We start from the raw sequence: 23,041 nt of genomic DNA on the forward strand, positions 1-23,041 counted from the left end.
CTATGATGACTTCCTGGCCACTATTTGACTCTACAGGGTTCATTGTTTAACTTAGTGGAAACCCCACAGTAAGTTTCCTCCCTAGTGACTCACACAGTAATAGTATAATAGTACACCACACATTAACCACTTAGCCACCAAAAACACACTCACATATTAGAAACATGCTGCACAAGTCACCCACACAAGACATATGCCGAACACACATCACTCACTCATTACATGTCATTAATAGATAGATACATGTCGTACACTGCCGGGGATCACTGTGAACGGTTACTACTCATTGGAAGGAATACGCCCCCACCTCTCTGGGCCCCTGTGTGTGAACCTGTCACACAAGCGTTATGTCCGCCCATGAGATTTTCCATTAGACACAACTGGCCTTGGCTTACGAGCAGCCCTTCAAGAATGGATGCCTGCTCTTCAGAATCAAGTATACAATGTATGTGTATGCTAAATTCTGGAATACTTCTAGAATGCACATGGCCATCTCTACAACTGACTACTACAGTGGCTGATCATAGTCTGAGTGAAATTTAGATTGTAAACTTTTATCATCCTCAAATATGCAAGTCTAAACTACAACGATGAAAGTACCTCCTGGTCTCTAGCATGTCTGACTGGATAGTCAACCCGCACGTCCACTCTTGAAACTGGAATATGTTTACCATAATGATCGGCAGAGGAAGGACGGAGCCCCTAGACACAAACACCAATAGTTAACAACAACGACAACAGTCTATCAATAAATGAAGCAAAGAAAAAAGAAGCATAGAAGACTATGCTGTTCTGGCCCTTAAAAAGTAATGAAAACCTGATGGAGGGACCGCCAACGCTGATGTGAACAGAGTCTTATATAACTCCATTACCTTTTTCCTTTGTTCCTTTTGCAAGCATCTAAAGGGTGAGGTTATTGATGGCAAGTATGTGTCACTGAGGCTGCTGCTCTCAGTGATGTAAATCCCGGAGGTAAATGGCAACCAGTGATGTTAGATTGCTGAGTTTGTGGTAGCTGGAACTTGGGTCCGGGATTTAGGAGTGACTGAAGAGTTTGGGTGGGAAGGTCACTCCCATACTCCATCTCCTGTGTTACCACCTCACCCAGCTGGAAGCTAATTTAAAAGACACACTGTCAGTATGTGTTTGGTGTTGGTCTGCAGAGGACTTGGGAGCATTCCTCTCCACAGTGTTCCTGAGAAGGGAAAAGACAAGATTCTGCACAAAGGTGACTCCTGTATTTTGCCTGTTTAACAATTGAACTGTTATATGACACATGAGGGCTGAAGATAAGTGCTTTGTGACTGAACTTTGATGGGCTGAAGCCAAGCCATCCTGTTGGACCAAATTTGAGTTGTGTTTTTTCCAATAAAACCCTTATGTTGCATCCAATCCTGCCGACTGCCTACCATTTGTACAGCTAATCCCCACACTTTATTATTCCGTTTCTGACTTTGCAGCTTCCTGGAAATTGTCTACAAGCAGTTTGCACCCTGTTCGCAGCGGGACACCATTATGTCCTCTAAGCTCTAAAGAGCGACGCATCATAACAGATCTGTCAGCAGATGATGGTCTCCATTTAGCAACTTATCTACAGTAAATATTTCAGATTTAATCTTATTAGTGTCTAAAGCGGTTTCAGAATCCTCACCCTCAGTAGGTAAAGTTCAGCATGCTGACAGCTGACTGGATTAACCTCTTGTGCAATAATGTAAGTCAGCACTCCGGTATCGTCGTGGAACATGCGTCTTAGGAGAGGCACTCCGTAATAACTTAAAGAAGAAAAAGACCGGCACTCACTTGCTAGTAGTATGTCTGAGAAAGGCTGTTATAGCCGAAACGCGTCACATGAGGTTATAATGTGGCATTAAACACCCCATCATACTACTAGCAAGTGAGAGCCGGTCTTTTTCTTCTATATGGATAACCCTCTCGTCTGCTGATTTTGTCTGTATCTGTCTCTCCTGGTTTTGATCTGCTTACTGACTACTCTTTAACCCTCCCTGGTCATTCTGGATGGTCTGCTACTGTTGAGCTTGCACCTGTTTTCTGTTACCTTACTCAGCAGAAATAACCTAGCTCCCTAGTTCTCCAGCCTTGCAATGGGCTCTGGTTAAAAATCTATAGGTAGCCTTAGGTTAAGGACAACTTGTAGCAGTTTTTGAGTTTGCTGGCTGTGGTTCCGGATGATGACCTTAGTATTACCTTACAATCATTCATTTAATTCTCTTATGTTTTCCACTAGTCCTTTGCATTATTATTTATAAGACTCTGTTCAGAACTGCATTGTGGCTTATATTTGCTTGCCAGACACCAGCGGCACTTGACAAACCCCAATGTCTCTGCAACTGTAATGGAGGCTCAGATGTAAATGTTAACAGAAGCCTAATACATATTCACAATTTACAGTGAAAGTCTATTCCTCTGTGTCAAGCGCCAATAGCATTACCCACTACCCCTATTCCAGGACCTGCTATAACAAAAGCTGTAAAGAGTTCTTCACCTCCTAGACTACAGGCTGATTTGGAACAATTATGTGTGTACCCAGTTTCATTCAAAGCTAAAGGGGGTCTCTCACTACTATATGACCACATACAGCGCTTACATGGCTCTGTAGCACACCTATACATGAATGTAATGGTACCTTTGTTATTTTCTTTACACTTGCAGAAGCTGGAAAAACGACATTTAATTCATATGCAAATGAGCACTCGGGGGCCCAGGGGCGGCGTTCAGTGTGTAGGAGCCCAGGCTGCTCTGCCTTCTTTCAGCATTACTCCTCCCCAGCCTCTTCCTTTGCCCGCCCTCCTATTCCCTTGCATCATCCCTAGGTCCGGTGTTCTGCCAGATTCCTATACCCGGAAGTGACGCGGCCGCACCGGAATCAGCTGGAGGAGGGTGTGTGTGTGGATCTGCAAGTGCAGATCCACTGGATTCGTACAAATAATTGCACCGCTGCAAGAGAAGCACCTACTTCATTTGCATGCGCAAAACCGTACACCGCACTCAGGGGTAGGTAGATTTTTCAGTGCAAAACGTTCCATCAGATCTACCCCTGAGTGCGCACGCGCGGACACATCATCTGGAACAGTTCAGCCTCACCACATAGCAGAGCTGAGTGCAGGATATTGGGGTGGTGGGGTCACCACACAGCAGAGCTGAGTGCGGTCCCTGAGTGCGCACGCGCGGTGTATGGTTTCGCGCATGCAAATGAAGTAGGTGCTTCTCCCGCGGCGGTGCAATTATTTTTACAAACTCAGTGGATCTGCGCAAGTGCAGATCCACACACACACTCCTCCAGCTGATTCCGATGCGGCCGTGTCACTTCCGTTGCGTCTGTATCATTTCCGGGTATAGCATTCTGCCAAGGTATAGGAATCTGGCAGAACACCGGCCGAGATGCCGCACCTGTGCACTGCATCACTAGGCCAACGCATGCGCACTAGTTGAATCGATGCCGTACCCACAATGGGCATCGCAGTGTGCATGCCCCGGCCCGGCAAAGCATATTGTATTTTCGGACATATTAAGTTGGGTATTGCTGTGTGTAGTGATTTTTAAACCTTTTAAAGCTTATATGTCACGTAGTAAATCTTCACATTAACCCAAACTTGTAAAATATATAGTTTATTTACCATTTGTTTTTCAACCTTTATCTTAATCCGTTCTGCCTCCTGTTTCCTCTGTAGATAGTCATTCCTTGGAAATAAGATTTATTGGTTACTTAGTTTTCATATTTACAGTACATTTATAGTAAAAGTCAGGTCAGTGGGCATCAGCATGTAGAGTGAGGATGATGATAGATAGATAGATAGATAGATAGATAGATAGATAGATAGATAGCAGCAGCACAATCAGTACAGAAAAAATTGGGAGCAATCCCTCCAAGACTGAAGAGTGAGAAGGTCTTCATTGTGTTGGGGAGAATAAAGGGGGTTCATCACTAGAGTTGAGTGAACCTGCAGGTTCAAGTTCGGGTTTTAAGCAAAATCCATTAAGTAATTCATTCTTACGGAATCCATAACGTACCGTAATTCAATGCCGGCAGGGCCGTCTTTAACAAGGGGCAAAAGGGACAGCTGCCCCGGGCCCAGTTGCTCCTGGGGGGCCCAAGGCAGCTGCCTCTTGAGCCCTGCTAGCCACTGCCCCGGGTGTCAGGCTGTCAGCTACACAGGGGGTGCTGCCATGCCTGCCGGCACTCCAGGCAGCGTACTGTGAGAGCTGTGATTCTCTAGGACCTTAGATGACATCATCACCATGTGACCAGTAACCTAGCAATATTACTGGTCACATGGCTATGAGGTCATCAAGGTCCTACCAGGAGTGTTGCTGTAGAAGTTTGCCTTAACTGTGGAGCTTTTTTTGTGAAGATTACATCAGAAAAAGGTGACAGGGGCTGTTATGCTAATATACTGTAAACTACTGTATAGTGGGGGGCTGTATAGTGTGGGGGCCTGTATACATTGGGGGGCTGTATACTGTGGGGGGCTGTATACTGTGGGTGCTGTATATTGTGGAGTGCTATACTGCTGTACTGTATAGTGTGGGGGGCTGTATACTGTATACTGTGGGTGCTGTATATTGTGGGGTGCTATACTGCTGTACTGTATACTGTGGGGGGGGCTGTATACTGTGGGTGCTGTATATTGTGGAATGCTATACTGCTGTACTGTATAGTGTGGGGGGCTGTATACTGTGGGTTCTGTATATTGTGGAGTGCTATACTGCTGTATTGTATACTGTGGGGGGCTGTATACTGTATGTGCTGTATATTGTGGAGTGCTATACTACTGTACTGTATACTGTGGGGGGCTGTATACTGTATACTGTGGGTGCTGTATATTGTGGAGTGCTATACTGCTGTACTGTATAGTGTGGGGTGCTGTATCGTGTATAGTTTGGGGTGCTGTATACGGTGAGGTGCTATACTGCTCTACTGTATACTGTGAGGTGTTGTATACTGTGAGGTGTTGTATGCCAAAAGGCAGGTTCGCTCAACTCTATTCATCACCCTTTTCCCTGTTCTGGAGTGCTGCTTCGTTTTTTTTCAGATAGACAGACAGATATGGACAGACAGAGTGATAAATATAACATAGATATGAGATAGATACAACATATAATGAGATTTGTTGGATTTCTGTTAGAAAATGCAGCATTTTACTGGACTAAATAGTGCAGTATTTAGTATATGTGATGGAATCACCGTACTTATGCATTATATGGTACCGACACATGGGCTCTATAATACTGTTTTGGGCACTGTAATATTGGTGCAGTGTACACAACAATACACTTCAGTATATCAGTTCTGCCTGGGCCTGAAATAACAATTGTTCTTCTCTGGAACACAATTTTAATCATGGAACCCAAATACTATAGAATTTTTCCTAATAAAAATATCTCTAATACATTATATTTTTCTTAACCAGCCTTCTCCATAAAAGAGAGGACTCGTTCAAAGCGCCACAAATTCAATGTAAGTTCTGGCAAAAGGTTTCTGAGTTTTTTTCCCTTTTGTCCTGGAAGTGTCCCCAAGAATACCCAGTCCAGCCAATCCAACTTCTATATCATCATAAAAGATTTTAATAGGCAACAATGTCCGACCCGTCTCACTTCTACTTAGAACGCCTCCAGATAAGGTGGACTGGAGTACCCTCATTGATTTTACACTTTATACATAATGGATCTTCACTCCATTTCGTTGTACAAACTTTACATGGAATGTGATGAAGCCTATGACTAAGGGCTCATTCACACAACTGTATGAATGCGTCCGCATCCGATTTTGCGGAACGGGCGCGGACCCATTAATTTCAATGGGGCCGCAAAAGATGCGGACAGCACACGGTGTGCCATAGTGTTCTATTCTTGTCCGCAATTGCGGATCCGCAAAACACTACGGTAGTGTAAATGAGCCCTAACAAAAATCTGTACGACACGCTGTGCTAAAATTGCATAATTATCCATAGATACATGAATAATATTATCCCACTACTGAGTGGAGAAAGTCTCAGAATCCATCAACCATCTTTCTCTATTTTACTCCCAACCTTGGAGGACCATGTACTTAAAGAGAACCCGTGCCCTCTCCTGACATGTCTATTTTAGTAACTACTTGCATCCCCCATGTAACAACAATTCTGGAGCATAGATTCCTATGACTCTATGATGTGCCATTTCTTTATTAATACTGCTAGAAATTCTGAATGAATTGCTAGAAGTTTTCAATGAAGGTTCAGATGGGTGTTACCAGTTGGAGGTGTGTCCCTGCACAGTGGCAGCATTGATTAGATGGCGTCAGACTGTGCAGGTGCACACCCCCAACTGGTAACCTGGACGTTCTTTGCATACTGCTGGCAATGTATTCATAACTTCTGTCAGGAATAATAAAGGAACAGCACATTATATAGTCATAAGAAAAGATGCTCCGGAATTTTAAATTCACAAACGTAACCTTGAGATACAACCTGAGAAATTCTACTAATTTCTGGATGACTTTTAGGGCAGGGTTTAGGGCAGTGGTGGCGAACCTATGGCACAGGTGCCAGAAGCAGCACCCAGAGCCCTCTCTGTGGGCACCCTGGAAAAAGTCTATGGTGTACCAATATGCCGCAGACTTTTCCTGCCATTCATCAGCACAGGGAGCACACTGAATGTAGACAGGCTATTGATAAAGTACATAGAAGATATACTCCATTGACTTTCAATGGTGTTCATGACGGATCCGTCAGGGCTATAGAAGACATAATACAACCGGATCCGTTCATGACGGATGCATGCGGTTGTATTATTGTAATGGAAGCGTTTTTGCAGATCCATGACGGATCTGCAAAAAACACTAATGTGAAAGTAGCCTATTTTCCTGGATTACAGAATCGTTATGACCAGGGACGTAGCTATAGAGGGTTCAGAGATATCAGCGGCACCCAATCCCTGGTAGGTAAAAACACCATTATTCACTCAGGAATATGAAGCTACACCTTTGAATGTAACTGTGAGAGCTGGGCGCCATGCGCAACTGTACTAGCTCGAAAGTTTAAAAGTTGTCCCCCCTTTCATTGAGTGGCCACTTACCACTGTTGCGGGGAATCAGCTCTTTGGTTCCCATGTGGTCCATAGTTGCCTTGATACTCATAGGGTCTTTGCTGTATGTTGTTAAGTCTGGCATGATAATGGTCATAATGTCCATGTATCCTTCCAGGAGATTGCTTCTCTTCCACCCAGTGTTCCCAGTTCTGAGTAGGAGCCAATTAAAATTATCAATACAAAAAAAACAATGTATTTTCTGGATGTTTCTAGTTTCAATAACATATTCCTCTCCACAGCTTTAAGGGGTTCTCCGGGAACAACATATTGATGACCTATGCACTGGATAGGTTATCAGTATGAGATTGTGGGGTTCTCACACCAGGCACCCTCACCGATCAGCCACGTACAGAGGTAGTACACCACAGCGCCGTCACGGTGTAGTGGCCATTCTGGGGTACTGCAGTTGGTGCTCCTATTCATGTCAAAGAGATGAAAAATGCCTGAGAAATCGGCATTGCTTCAGCATGCTGCATTAAAAAATCCCAGAGACACAAAAAATGCCACCAAACTGAAAAGATGCCAGTTGCAAAAAAAACACATAGGTGTCCTGCATTTCATATCTGCTATAGACTTTATGGCTCTTACCTGGCTCCCTGCTCCCTGCACCGCCCCTGGTCCCCGCACGTCGCAGCTGCTTCTCCCCGTGTGTGGATGAAAACATCCAGTGTTGGGGGGAGAGCAGCCAATGGCAGGCGTTGACGGGGACGAGCCTCCCTAGCATCACCCGTGATGCTCAGGAGCGGTGCAGGGAGCGGGGAGCCAGGTAAGTAGATTCGGTGGGAGGAGCCTGGGCATATGGGGGACATTTTTTAGTCTCGGATAACCCCTCTAAACCAAGCACTATATCTGGTAGGGCTAGTGATCCATTGTGTCATTATAATTTTAATTTATATGCAAATGAGCAGTTAAGTGCACCAAGGGCAGGGCCAAGTCCTTCTGTGCACCATTGCTTCTCCTGCTTCCTCTGCCAGCCCCTCCCTCTTCTTGATTGACAGTACCAGGTTCCTGCATAGTCATCTCACCTGGTCCAGTCAATAAAGAGGGAGGGCCTAGCAGAGGAGGCAGGAGAAGCAATGGTGCACAGAGGGACTTGGCCCTGCCCTTGGTGCACTTAACTGCTCATTTGCATATGGATTAAAATTAGAATGACGCAATGGATCACTAAGTGAAAGGTATCATTACATTCAGCTGAACTAGTCCTACAAGGCATTGTGCCTGGTTCAACAGACTCCCTTTAACTGTTAGAGTACAACTGTAACGTTGCTTGTCAGGCCACCTAAAGTAAATCTATGAAATGCCAGGAATTGTTATAATTAGTAGTGATTTTTTTTTTTGTCTATTTTAGGGGAACACACTCTCTCATCAAAAAAGTATTCTTTCTAATCACATGATTTTGGTGTTGAAGATGTGAAGGGGGCTTCCATTCATTTCTGCGAGGATATTCTGCACGCCACGGTGGATTCACTACTTTATTTCTTGGAGGATGAAATTCCGGAATTCTGTTCTTTTCAGGTCTTGCAGCTTAGGAGACACACAAAGAAAGGAAAAAAATATATAGAAAAATCTTAACTCAGGCCTAGTCCACACAGTCAGTGTTTGGTCAGTGATTGCGAGCCCAAACCAGGTGCGGCTCTAAACACAGAACAGGTGCAGATCTCTCCATTATTCCTTATCATTTTGATTTTTCTTCCATTACAACGTTCACGGGGCAGGAGGCTAAATACATTTATATTTTAATAGTATAGGTGTTTTTGGACCCATATATATATATATGTTTAAAAATATATAACATCTCTCACCGGAGCACTGCGGCCTCTTCAAACATCTGATCGGCGGGGGTGCCTAGAGTTGGACCCCCACCAATCAGCTATTGATGAACTATCCGGAGGATAGGATATCAATATTCTAGCCCTGGAAACCCCCATTAAAAGCCCGTATAATGTTACCTGGTGGCTGTTTAGGTGCTACTGGCCCCTGCACATGTTTAGTTGGTGAAGGCTTCTTCCGGTGTAGCACAGTATGGCTGAACTCCTCTTCCATCAACTAGAAATCCAACAAATAATAGGAAGGATCATTAGCATTGGCAGTGGGGGGGCAGTTGGCAATCCCCATTTGGCCAGACCAGTAAAGAACTGAACCACTTATCTTACTCACCTTTGGACTCAAGAAATGGGGTATGCGCCTTTCTAGAAAAGGCTTCTTCAATATGGAGGTGATAGATGGCCTGTCTCGTGGAGATATTTTAAAGAGTTGAGAGATTAATGCCCTCAGATCATATGAATATTTTGGAGAGAGCGGCTCATAACGACCCCGGCAGATTCTCAACACCAGTTGCCTTAGGTTGTTGTCTTCAAACTACAAATAATGTACAAAATTGGATGAATTAGGATATACTGTGTATATATATATATATATATATATATAGATAGAGAGATAGAGAGAGAGAGAGAGAGATAGAGAGAGAGAGAGAGAGAGAGAGAGAGAGAGAGAGAGAGAGAGAGAGACCCCGACCCCAAAACAAAATTAAAATTTGAAATGAGTTTGTATATATGACCTATTCACAATGGTGGCATCATAAGTGGTGGCAGAGCCTGGATACAGCATAGCCTTGTACATATTTGCATATCTGCATATTCATCTCAGACAAACAATTAAAACTTCCTATTGTTCTAATACCAATGGCGCACTTAGAAAATAGGCCCCCATAGCAAAGATTTTACTTTTCCCTTTATGTACAAGGTCCTGTCGCCCCAAAACAGAAGGGCATGGTGTTTAAAACCCCCTCCCACTTTTTCTAGCCCTATGGGCTGTTGCCCAGTCCTGCAAATGTTCTCACTTAATATCAAAGGACATTGAACAAGTCAGTACTGACCCTCTTCCTTACCAAAGCGTCCATAGCGGTGGTCTAAATCTACTGGATGTATACCCATTGTCGGACTAGGGTTCCATGGGTCCACCAGAGAAAATTATTCTTGGGGTCCAACTCTTATATCATCGGTAAAGTCTAATAGGTTTTAATAAAAAAAAATATAGACCCTAGTGGCAAGCTCAAAATGTTTTATTTCTCCTGGACCACTGGGGCCCACTATGGTATGAGAGCCTGAGCCCACCAGAGAATTTTCATGTACTCTGGTGGGCCAGTCCCTATGCTATGAACGCCTTGTTTATCCCTGTCATTCTCATAATTCCCATCTCCAGTACTTCTCCAATGCTACAGTACTACTCTGCCCCTAACCATCAGGCTATCTTCTAAAATTATATCTGGAAAGGAGGGTATAGGACGGCTCTGCCTCTGATTTGGGATAACAAGGTGCACCAATCTGATGTCGCACTCAAGGCACCGAAATTGAATAGCAAAAGAATAGATGGGCACTCTAATATCCGGAACACAAATTTAGTCTATTCATACTGTTTATATTTATTAATACATATGATAAAAATTCCAGATGCGTAGGATTACTCCAGATCAGAAATATATATGAACACTCTAATTAATATCTTCAATATCTATAAGCAAAACCTCATAAATAAAATACAGGCCTGTAAATACACAATAAAATACACAATAAAATACAGTAGAATACTAATAGTATCAATTAACTGAAATAGCTACTGAGAGTACACAATAAATTATTGCAGGTTGAGTAGCATGGCTGCTAGATTTTTTAGCCAAATCCATCCAATCTGCAAACAGATACAAGCTCCTGCTGTAATAGCCTAATAGAATGGTGACTGAATAAGTGAAATCAGTATACACCTCCTCTCTATATAATAAAATAAAGTAGAGAAAAACACAAGATCCAAGGTGCTAGTATTAGAAAAATAATCCTGGTAATATCAGTGTCAATAATAGAAAAAAGAGAAACAAGGAAAAAAATCCAGAAAAGGATCACTGTTGATCCATCCAAGTCCATCTGTGTTAGGCCTATTGCACACGACCGTATGGCTTTTTCAGTGTTTTGCGGTCCGTTTTAAACGGATCCGTTGTTCCGTTTTTTGTTTCCGTTGTGTTTCCGTTTCCGTTCCGTTTTTCCGTTCCGTTTTTCCGTATGGCAAATACAGTATACAGTAATTTCATAGCAAAAATTGGGCTGGGCATAACATTTTCAATAGATGGATCCGCAAAAAACGGAACGGATACGGAAGACATACGGATGCACTTCCGTATGCATTCCGTTTTTTTGCGGACCCATAGACTTTAATGGAGCCACGGAACGTGATTTGCGGCCAAATATAGGACATGTTCTATGTTAAAACGGAACGGAAAAACGGAAACGGAATGCATACGGAACACATTCCGTTTTTTTTGCGGACCCATTGAAATCAATGGTTCCGTATACGGACCGCAAAAAACGGCCAGTAAACGGGAAAAAAAAACGGCCGTGTGAAAGAGGCCTTAAAGTGATTATTCAACATGCATAGAAATCCACTAGGGTAAATTAAATTGTGTTGCTGTGCTCAAAGTAATAGATTGTTCAGTCACTATAATAGTTCTTATATTGCCCACAATCTGCAGGGGCTCAGCGATGTCTGTAGCAGGGTAATGTTACACCTGTAGCCGCTTTCCTGGAAATGTAACTTTTTACTGCAATGTTGCGATCCAAGTGGTTTAGGTTCAATATTATGAGCTGACCGTAATTGTCTAGCATTATGGTCAGCTCATAATATTGAACCTAAACCACTTGGATCGCAACACTGGAGTAAAAAGTTACATTTCCAGTGTACTGTATTTTATTGTGTATTTTATTGTGTATTTACAGGCCTGTATTTTATTTATGAGGTTTTGCTTATAGATATTGAAGATATTAATTAGAGTGTTCATATATATTTCTGATCTGGAGTAATCCTACGCATCTGGAATTTTTATCATATGTATTAATAAATATAAACAGTATGAATAGACTAAATTTGTGTTCCGGATATTAGAGTGCCCATCTATTCTTTTGCTATCTTCTAAAATTGACTGCTTCAATAAAGGAACATTCCAGTCCAGTGAAAGATCAGCCATCACATAGTCTACACATTTCAGTGTTCTTTTTTTATCAAATCTTTATTTATCACAGCAGGCATGATAAAAATGACAATAACATAGTGCGGGCAACAGCCCAACAATCGAGGTAGGCATATAAGATACAAAGTTGTAATATGTAGGTACAGCAAAATATGCAGATATGCAAATATGTTAAGTTTGACTGATTTAGGCAGACATGGCATAAATGGTAAGTATGGCAGATAAGGTACTGGCTAGTAAGGGTCAGAAAGAGACAGAAAGGGAGCAGGCGAGAGGTCGTCATAAAATAAGACATGAATAATAATATAAATAATTATGATAGGCGTTTAGAGGCGTATGCAACCTAAAGGAGTTATCTAATGGAGAGGAGTAATTACTGCTGGGTCCCGGTGGAGGGCCTCAGACTCTGCGTCTCCATCGCCCAGCCATTTTAGCCACGGACCCCAGAGGTCAATAAATTTGTCGTGCGAGAGGGTCTCCCAACTGGTTAGCTCCTCGAACCTGCAGATCTCGTGAACCTTTTGCGTCCATTCCTCAATTGAAGGAGCTTGTGTCGAGAGCCAATGTAGGGCAATCAAAAGCTTGGCAGCTGACAACAGGTGTGTTAATAATGAGTGTTTGTGTAGGGGGAAGTCTTTTGAAGGCGTATAGAGTAGTACCAAAGTCGGAGAGAGTGGAGAGGCCGAGGGGCATATTTGTTGCAGTGTCCTACTAAGCGTGGTCCAGAACTGAGAGACCCCCCCGCACGACCACCATATGTGTGAGAGTGTGCCAACCTCTTCGTGGCATCTCCAGCATACCGGGGGAGTGAGAGGCTCCAACCTGTACATCACATCTGGAGAGCAGTACCATTTTGTCAGCAATTTCAAGGAATTCTCCTGGATTCTAATGCATCTGGAGAACCCGTGAGAATTCCTCAATATCGAGGAAACCGTCTCATCCGACAAGGCTATACCCAATTCCTCCTCCCATTTCCCAATGAAGGCCGGTCTGCTAGGTGCGCCCTCCATTAACAGCTTGTTGTAAATTAGCGAGATAGTCTTTCTCGCCGGTTTGGGAGAGGCCACAAGAACGTCGTACCAAGAGGGAATAAAGTTTTTGTTGGCTTTTTTAAGGTACTGTTGACATATGAATGAGAAATGTGAATAGTGCAGTGGGGTCCAGCTCAAGGCCATTTGCGATGCCCGGAGGTCCGCCATGGATGGGACCCGCAGATCCCTCAAAAAGTCCCCCACAGAGAAGGCGCCAAAGGCAGACCAGATTCCCAGAACATCTAAGTAATTTGAGACTAAACAGTACGGCAGCAGGTGCATGGGTAAGAGGGGTGAGGGACCAGGGAGAAATCTGAATCTCCTAGCTGCGGTGTGCCAAGAGACAAGTAGTCCTTTAAAAAGGGTAGGTGCATCTGAACATTGGGCAGGGCCCTGTCTGGCCGTCCAGAAGTGGGCAAGTTCCTTTGGTGAGAGTAGTTGGCGGGTAATTTAGCAGCACAATTTTTTAATGTTAGTGTTTAGTAATTCACTCAACAGGCGGAGTTGAATAGCCCCGTAGTAAAGTTTAATATCTGGTAAGCCAAAGCCGCCTCTATGTTTGGGAAGGGTCAGCAAGGCATGTGCCAACCTCGGACGTGCCTGCCTCCGGATGAAGCCAGAGATGATCCTACGCAAGTCCAGGAAAAAAAAGCACTTTGGGAAGAATGAAAGTTTTTATGATGGTTTTCCCCCCCATCCAAGAAACATATGGGATATCCAAATTTTTCAGTTGGTCTTTGATATCGGCGAGGAGTGGGACGTAGTTTAATTGATAGGCCTGATCTATTCGGGTGGAGATCTTTACCCCCAAGTAGGTGACATAGGTTGATGTCCATTGAAAGGGATGTTCTTGGGCCAGCGATGAGATGATTGTGTCAGGGACGCAGACCCCCATTGCTGTGCATTTAGAGAGGTTTATCTTGAAGTTAGATAAGTAGCCAAAGGATTCGAAAAGTCTCAGGATGGCTGGGAACGCCTTCACAGGATCCGGCAGGAGGAGCATCATGTCGTCAGCAAAGGCGGCGATCTTATGAGTCAGTGTGCCTATCTTTAGGCCTGTAATGTCGTCGTCCTGTCTGATGGCCTGCAATAGCGTCTCCAGACATAGGTTGAAAAGGGATGGAGAGAGGGGGCACATTTCAGTGTTCTTTAAGGGTTTGTGCTCCCTTCTATTTTCCAGGATGATGGTGGGTAGGGGGATGTTGGTGCTGATTGGGAATGTTTGCCAGGCCGCCAACAAGTCACCTGGACTGAATCTTTGCCTTCAGATAAGCAAAGCCTAACTAAGACTCTACTTTTGTATAGCATCTGGTAACTGTTATCTCCAGGACATCATTTTTCCAGGCAAGTCACACCTTCACTTGTGAAGACCACGAGGAAACTTTCTGCAGCGCAAAGCCACAACAAATCTCAGTAGGTTTTATAGTGGCCCATACTTTTACCGTTTTGTCCCTTTTTTCTAATATTTTGAAAGAATGAGGCGTAATGTAACTTAACAGGTTGTTTTGGAAAAAAAAAGACCAATAATCATGTGGTATAATAAAGAGCATCTATCATCATGGTCAACCCTATTAAACCAGGCACGGTTAGGGTATGGTTGATAATGGTGACTGAAATGAGCCCTTTCTCTCTGCAATCAGTATTACCGTTACAGAGAAATTCTTACTTTTAGCTATATGTAATTGAAGTGATTAGAGCACTGAGGTTCTGGCCTACCCAGTAGGAGCACAGCTTTACCTCCGCCCCTCCTCATTGCCACTGCCTCTTCCAGTGACAATGACAGGGCCAGGCGCCATCACTGCTCAGTTAACTGGCACTAAAATTTTGCGCAGGCATCGGCAACAGTATTATCTGAAGTGAAGATCTCAGACTGGAAACGACTGCAGTAGATCTACATGCGCATGCGTGAGATATCAGGGCCAGACAAGAGCAGTAAAGAGTGGAGGGGAGGTGGCGACAGAGAGAGAGAGGCAGAGGTGAAGCGTACTTCCAGGGGCTAGGCCAGTCCCTTAGTGCTCCAAGCACCTAATTTACATATAACTAAAGTTAAGAATATTAGTAATATCGATTGCAAAGAAAGAAGGCTCATTTTAGACACTATGATGAACTCTACCCAGCAGTATTCCTGGTTTAATAGGGTTGACCATGGTGACAGATGCTCTTTAAAGTGAAACAAATGAAGGTTTTTTTGCATGATAAGATTTATATCCAACCTTTTATGTATTTTTTATTTTGCATGTGCCCAGTGCAATGTTTGCACAGTAAAAACGTATTACTCACTGGATGTTTGAGGGTACAAAGTTCATACAGCACACATCCGAGAGACCAGATATCCCTAAAACAGAAGAGAGCAGTGTTTCATTTAGATGCTACTTTGGACTCATGTTTATGGCGCATCCAATTTACAGTCCCTTTAGCTGCATCCCTTTCCTGACACTTTTCAACACCAAGGGGCATAGTTATCAAAACTGTACTGTCTTTGTACTGTCAAAACTGTACTGATCTGTGATTGGTTGTCTTGGTAAACCAAGACAATTTTTCTTTTAGACAGTTTTGATAAATCTGCTCAAAAGTGTCACAAATACTTCATAAATTTGGCACCAGGCATGGGGGGAGATTTATCACAACTAGTGCCAAGGAAAATTTACTTAGTGGCCACTAGCAACCAATCAGATTAATCCTTTTATTTTCCAAAGCAGCTCTGAAAAATAAAAGGTGGAATCTGATTGGCTGCTAGGGGAACTAAACCAGTTACCCTTTGCTCCAGTTTTGATAAATCTCCCCTAGTCTCCATTTTTTGCTTAAAGGGGTTGTCCGGGTTCAGAGCTGAACCCGGACATATCCCCATTTTCACCTCGGCAGCCCCTGTGATATGAGCATGGGATCATTTCATGCTCCGATGCCCTCCTTTGCCCTGCACTGAATCACGCAGGGCAAAGGCATTTAAAGGAGATCCGGTGTCGTACCGGGCTCTCCATGGGGACTGCCAGGCGGAGGCTTCTGCCCAGCAGTGAGCCCTGTGAAGTCACTGGCACTGATGGGTGGGCTTTAACGCTGTCCTTGCCTGTAAAACGGCTAGGGCAGCGCTAAAGCCCGCCCATGAGAGCCGGTGATGTCACTGGATACACTGCTGGGCGGAAGCCTCCACCTAGCAGTGTGCTGAGGTAAACAAACAAGCCATGAAATGCCCCGATGCTCTGAACCCGGACAACCCCTAAGTTTGTGAGTTCAGTAAATCCCCCCCTCTCCCCAGTCTTCTAAAGGGTAACTCACGTTTTGTTGTTATAGGGGCGGTTTTCGCAGATTTCTGGAGAGAGATAGTATGGAGTCCCTACACATGTCCGTGCCAGCTCCATTGTGCTTGTGTTGGAAACAGAAGAAAAAAAATTGGATCAAATCCACAAAGCAATGGCCTCAATTTTGGGACAATAAATGGTATTGTAGGGTCATTTTATGTCTTAATCCGCTAAATATACAGCAAGTCTTGGTATCAAAAGAAAGAACTCTCAAGTCGGGCACTGATGGTATCCGGCGTTCTGGGTTACCTCCTGCAGAGAACATAAACTACTGATATAACTTTCCCATGAATGCAAAGTAGCTGAAGAAACATCTCCAATACTGCCAGCCATGAGCGGGTAAAATAATGAAAAGTTTTCGGGCCTAGAGATTAAAGGGGTTTTCCAGGCTCCTGACCTATCCCTTGTAAATGGAAGCTGAGCTGCAGTAACCTGGCACTACACTTTGTATATCAGGGCCCTGGACATTTTTTTAAACCAGCATCTGGATCTACTTTTGTAATCGCATGTAATTTAAAATTCAGCATAGCCAGCATGAGTTCTTCATTAAAATGTATCTGTATAGCGCCACCTGCTGTTTGTTCTTTTCCTTATTTCTTGTCCACCTCACTGAGGTGGTCGCATATGCTCAGTTTAAATCTTCAACTGTCACCAGCCATATCTTCTGTTAGAAGATGTGACATTTACAGAACACACCCCCTGAGAAAGGACACACCCTCTGAGCTGCCAGCCTGAAATAAATCTCAACAATTGGAGCAATGAATGAGGAGATCTCTGGATCCATGTGAGGTACGGGGCTGGTTCTGGCTTTGTAAGAAAGAGATTGTCATGTGCTATATGATGGCTGATTTTCAGATTTTTAGTTGTGGGATAACCCCTATAAGCACTTAGTGGTTGTATAATAGCTTAGTTTTCTATTAAAGGGGTCGTCTCAATTCAGCAAATTGCATTTATCATGTAGAGGAAGTTAATACAAGGCTCTTACTAATGTATTGTGATTGTCCATATTGCCTCCATTTATTTTTTCATCACATTATGCACTGCTCGTTTCCATAGTTATGACCACACTGCAAACCATCGGGAGTGCACATAGGCAAGTGCTTTTTCCTATAGTGTGCAAGTACGACCACCAATGCTGGATTGCAGGGTGGTCGTAACCATGGAAACAAGCAGTGTATAATGTGATGGAAAAATGAATCCAGCCAGCAAAGGAGGCAATATGGACAATCACACTACATTAGTAAATGCCTTGTATTAACTTCCTCTACATAATAAATGCTATTTGCTGAAGAGAGACAACCCCTTTAAGTGATATGAACGCGAAATACATTGTTGGGAACCAAATAAAATATCTATATAAAAGCATAAAAAAATCATAAGGCAAGGGCTACACAGCGACACCTGTCGCGGCCAGGATCGCTGAGTAGCAGTGATCCCATATAAATGAATGGGATCATCGCGGCAGTCGCAAGAAATCCAGCCGTGTTGGTTTTGTTGTAATTGCCAAGGCGATCCCATTCATTTCTATGGGATCACCACTACTCAGCGATCCTGACCACGACAGGTGTCGCCGTGCAGCCCTTGCCTTAGGCTACAACTGAGTGGTTCTCAAGCATTAGGGGGCAGACCGAAGGACATGTCTACCCAGGGTTTTATATTACTCTGTAACCATGGAGGTCAAATAGGAAAGTCCGCAGCAAAATACCGTAAGGGTCCAACGACAGCACACACCTACTATATCCTATGTGACGGATGCACAGCAATGTAAAGTGCCAGTTCACTAGACTGATATAATACTTTAGGAAAGGATCGCTGCATCCAGATGTTATGAATAATCTCCCATGTTTCTTCACATGAAACAATGGCATGGCAAAGTTATAACCTTGTTCTGGGTCTTTCTCAGGCCTCAAAGGGGTTGTCCCACAAAAGATATTTTATATTTTTCAAGCCAGCACCTTGATTTGAATACTTTTGTAATTGCATGTAATTAAAAAAAATTCTTATATTTTAGTTATTCACTGAAATATATCTTTATGGCGCCACCTGCCGTTTGCCTTTTTTCTAAATTCTCTTTCTCATCCGTATCATTGGGGGATACAGACTTGACCATGGTATAGCTGTTGCCGCTAGGAGGCGGACACTAAGTGCACAAAGTGTAAGCTCCTTCCTCTTAAGCTTCACCCTTCCTACAGGGACTAAGCTAAATCAGTTTTAGCTTAGTGTCTGTAGGAGGCAGACCTCCCTGCGTTGCAGATCTGCTGGTTTTTTGTTTTTCCTTTTTTTCTAGCGGGAGTTTCAGGCAGTCCTTAAAACTGCCTGCACTCCCACCCAGGAGGCGGGAAACCAGGGGGTCTCCCAAACCCCCTGCTCCTTCCCGTTCTCCAGAACCAAAGGAGGACCAAAATTCCAGTCAAAACCTCTGTTTTCACCACAGCCGTCCACCGCAGTCCCCTCTGTTCCGGTGTAGCGTCCCTCCCCAAGGGGCTGCACACCGAAGGTGGTGACCCGGCTAAAGCCCGGGGGGCAGAAGACACCTTTGATTCCACTGACGCATCTCTGGGGCGTAGAGTTTTGCAGACGGCGGTTCTCTGATTGACGGTAGGGTTGCTTGTTATGCCCACCCTTGGGTACTGCTCTGTAACGTCCCATGGTCAAGTGTTTGTCCCCCAATGATATGGATGAGAAAACTAGATTTTTGTACTTACCGTAAAATCTGTTTCTCTTCTGTTCATTGGGGGACACAGCTCCCACCCATTTCTTTGTTTAGGGGCCTTTTCGGGCCTGTGTGGTTCTGGGTTTGTACATAGTATGATTTTCTTTTTGTCTTGCTTCTCCTACTGCTTTTGCACTAACTGATTTAGCTTAGTCCCTGTAGGAAGGTATAGATGAGGGGGAGGAGCTTAGACTGTGCGCTTAGTGTCCGCCTCCTAGCGGCAACAGCTAAACCATGGTAAGGTCTGTGTCCCCCAATGAACGGAAGAGAAACTGATTTTACGGTAAGTACAAAAATCTAGTAGTCCAGCTCACTGAGGTTGACATACATGTTCAGTTCCATCCTTCAACTGACACCAGCTGCAACAGAAAGGGCACGCCTCCTAAGAAAGTGCATGCCCGGGCCTCAGAGCTGCCAGCTGGAAATTCATCTAGCAGAGCCAGTGCAGCAATGAATGAGCAGATCTCTGGATCCATGTGAGGTGCAGGGCTGGTTCTGCATTTGTTAGAAAACGAATAAGGGGGGAACTAACTCTCCTTAGGGAGGGAGCACCTTAATCAGTGTGAGGAGACTTATAGGCCATACATGCTCCTCTGGAATTCTGGGAGGGAAGGGATGCAAATGAGCTCTTAACAAGCTCTGCCTCTAATGCCACCAGATGTAAGGCAGCTATCCTATAAGTCAATGTTCAGCTCTTAAAATAAGCCTTGAGACATGACTTGGATATTAAATAAGCCAGCACCTCATCTGCAGACAGCTGTTTCGGGGTGATTGTCCCTCATCAATACAGAGCAGAGTATTGGCTTAACTGGGTAGGAGGCCTGTAGAAAACGAATGTCATGTACTACCGTATATGATGTCTGATTTTCATTTTTTACATTACTCAAGGGACAACCCTTTTAAAGGTTGTCTCACTTCAGTAAGTGGCATTTATCATGTAGAGAAAGTTAATACAAGCCACTTACTAATGTATTGTTATCCATATTGCCTCCTTTGCTGGCTGGATTTATTTTTCCATCACGTTATACAATGCTCGTTTCCATGGTTACAGACCACCCTGCAATCCATCAGTGGTGGTCGTGCTTGTACACTATAGGAAAAAGCACCTGCCTATGTGCGCTCCCATGGTCCCAACCACCAGAGAGGCCGGCACTTTTTCCTGTAGTGTGCAAGCGCGACCACCGCTGATGGATTGCAGGGTGGTCTGTAACCATGGAAACGAGCAGTCCATAATCTGCTAGAAAAATGAATCCAGCCAGCAAAGGAGACAATATGGACAATCACAATACATTAGTAAGTGGCTTGTATTAACTTCCTCTACATGATAAATGCAACTTACTGAAGGGAGACAAGTTACCCCTTTAAGAAACACCCAAAACAGGGTTGTAACATTGCCATGGGAGATTATTCATAACATCTGGAGTGCTGTGATGCTTTCCTAGAGTAACTATGAAGGTCAGCATGGGAGCTGTATACACAAAACGGTGGGAACGTTCTTTAGATTTTTGTTTTTTGTTTTTTTCCGATGTCTTCAGGCAAAATACAGTTGGTTTCACAGGTGGACGTACTGGCTGAAGAGGACCTGTCAGTTCTCTTGATGTGTCTATTTTAGCAAATAACTGTATCCCCCATAATTTAACAATTCTGGAGCATTTTGCCATAATTCTGGACTGTGCTGGAGTACTTTTTTTTCTCCTGAAACATTATAAATTAATTCATTAAATTCTTCTTTTTTTTTTTTTAAATGGGCGTTACCATTGTCTTTGTCAAAGGGCAGAGGAAATGATGCTCCACAATTGTTATTTGATAAGGAATATGATTATATACTAGAGAACTGATGGGTTCTCATTTAGGATATTTAGGATACTGATAAACTGTACAAGGAGCCTACATGATCCACTTACTTGTTCATCATCCTTGCTATACCAAAGTCTCCCAGCTTGGGCAATGTTCCATTATTAGCCAGAAAGATGTTCTGCAAGGTAGAGTGAAACGAGCAAGAAATGGCTGCATCAGGAAGATAAGCGCTCACACTTACCGCTACTGTATAATCATATGGCTTATACCTGTGCTTTAATGTCACGATGGAGGACTTTGCGGTCATGGATGTGTTTCAGACCCAGAGAAATCTGCACAAACCAGTTAAGGATCTGTAATGACAGAAGTTAAGTATATACATATGAACAATATACATTTATACATGTTACCTTTTGACGGCATTTCACTCATTTTGCAATTGGTCTTCATTAAGAATTTTCAGCCATTTTTGGGATACAGGAGTTAAAAATCAGTCTGCAGAATATCACTTCTCAATCCCGTCAGCTGACGGCTCATGTGAAGCTTTATCTCTGGTCTCCTGACCTTATAAACACTTGTTTAAGCCATATTCTTATCAGTGTGATAAGAGTTTAGCTATAATGAGTATTTAGGAGTTCAGGTTAGTAAAGGCTTGAATAAACAGATGAGATTTTTTGGAAAGATCACTTGTGATACAGTATTTCACAGCTATACCATAGGTCCGGCGTTGCATTATATTTACTGTATGACTCAGGAGGAGCTGCACGGTTTGGGGGTTAAACTGCAGTATTTGTGCAGTCATGGACTATCAATATGAAAATCTGCTGTGTGTGTGTCACTAAACATGTCATACGAGAGCATGGCATACTGAAACTTGGCAAGTGCCTAACGACAAGCCATTTGGCCATGCAGGGTGCGGATGTCACCAACACTTAGGCCTCTTTCACACGGGCGTCACGGATTTTGTCCAGATGAATTGCGGGTGCATTGTGGCAAACCCGTGCGAGTAGGCACACAATTTCAGACAGTTTTGTCTGCGAAGCGTTTTAATGTGTTTTGCACACTCGTGATAAACAACTGAATGTGGTACCCAGACCCGAACCCGGACTTCTTCACTGAAGTTCGGGTTTGGGTTCAGTGTTCTGTTGATTTTAATATTTTCCCTTCTAACATGGTTATAAAGGAAAATAATAACATTCTTAATACAGAATGCTTACTAAAATGTCCATTAAGGGTTAAAAAATAAAAAAAATAAACTCACCTCATCCACTTGATCGCGTAGCTGGCATCTTCTTCTTTCTTCTTCCTGCAGGACCTGCAAAAGGACCTTCGATGACTTCACTGCGCTCACCACGTGGTGAGCACGATGACGTCAGCGCAGGTCCTTTTGCAGTTCCTGTCAGAAGAAAGAAGACAATAACGGTTGCACGATCAAGTGGATGAGGTGAGTTTATGTTTTTTTATTTTTTAACCCTTAATGGACATTTTAGTAAGTATTCTGTATTAAGAATGCTATTATTTTCCCTTATAACCATGTTATAATAGAAAATAAAATCTACAGAACACTGAACCCAAACCCGAACTTCAGTGAAGAAGTCCGGGTTCAGGTCTGGGTCCCACATTCAGTTGTTTATCACGAGTGTGCAAAACACATTAAAACGCTTCGCAGACAAAACTGTCTGAAATTGCGTGCACACTCGCGTGGGTTTCCCGCAAGACACCCGCAACGCATCTGGACCTCTTCCGCGACGCCCGTCTGAAAGAGGCCTTAGGCCTCTATTACACGAGCGTGACCGATTAGGTCCGGATGCGTTCAGTGAAAATCGCACCATTTTGCAAGCAAGTTCAGTCAGTTTTGTCTGCGATTGCGTTCAGTTGTTCCGTTTTTTTCCACACGGGTGCAATGCGCGTGATAAAAAAACGGAAGATTTACAAACAACATCTTCTAGCAACCATCAGTGAGAAACGCATCGCATCCGCACTTGCTTCCGGACCCATGTACACAGACCCATTGAAATGCATGGGTCAGGATTCAGTGCGGGTGCTATGCGTTAACGTCCTGCATTGCACCTGCGCGGAAAACTAGCTTGTGTGAAAGGGGCCT

At 43.6% G+C, this 23,041-nt stretch overlaps 1 protein-coding gene across 11 annotated transcripts in view; it reads right to left on the minus strand.

Annotated features, from left to right (window-relative positions):
- The window catches only part of NEK5 (NIMA related kinase 5), a 103,032-nt gene that overhangs the window by 31,490 nt on the left and 48,501 nt on the right, over nucleotides 1-23,041 (minus strand). For 10 of the 11 annotated variants that reach the window (XM_040426067.1, XM_040426065.1, XM_040426063.1 and 7 more), the window contains exons 5-14: nucleotides 21,207-21,290; nucleotides 21,045-21,115; nucleotides 16,405-16,491; nucleotides 15,412-15,466; nucleotides 9,244-9,444; nucleotides 9,036-9,132; nucleotides 8,473-8,610; nucleotides 7,075-7,237; nucleotides 3,636-3,699; nucleotides 601-702 (exon numbers count right to left, since the gene is read on the minus strand). In XM_040426067.1, coding sequence (XP_040282001.1) covers nucleotides 601-702; nucleotides 3,636-3,699; nucleotides 7,075-7,237; nucleotides 8,473-8,610; nucleotides 9,036-9,132; nucleotides 9,244-9,444; nucleotides 15,412-15,466; nucleotides 16,405-16,491; nucleotides 21,045-21,115; nucleotides 21,207-21,290 — 1,062 coding nt within the window. The remainder of the gene's footprint in view (nucleotides 1-600; nucleotides 703-3,635; nucleotides 3,700-7,074; nucleotides 7,238-8,472; nucleotides 8,611-9,035; nucleotides 9,133-9,243; nucleotides 9,445-15,411; nucleotides 15,467-16,404; nucleotides 16,492-21,044; nucleotides 21,116-21,206; nucleotides 21,291-23,041) is intronic. The other variant, XM_040426060.1, reaches the window with a different exon arrangement.

The sequence above is a fragment of the Bufo bufo genome, chromosome 3 (genome assembly GCF_905171765.1).
Source record: "Bufo bufo chromosome 3, aBufBuf1.1, whole genome shotgun sequence".
Lineage (NCBI taxonomy): Eukaryota > Metazoa > Chordata > Amphibia > Anura > Bufonidae > Bufo > Bufo bufo.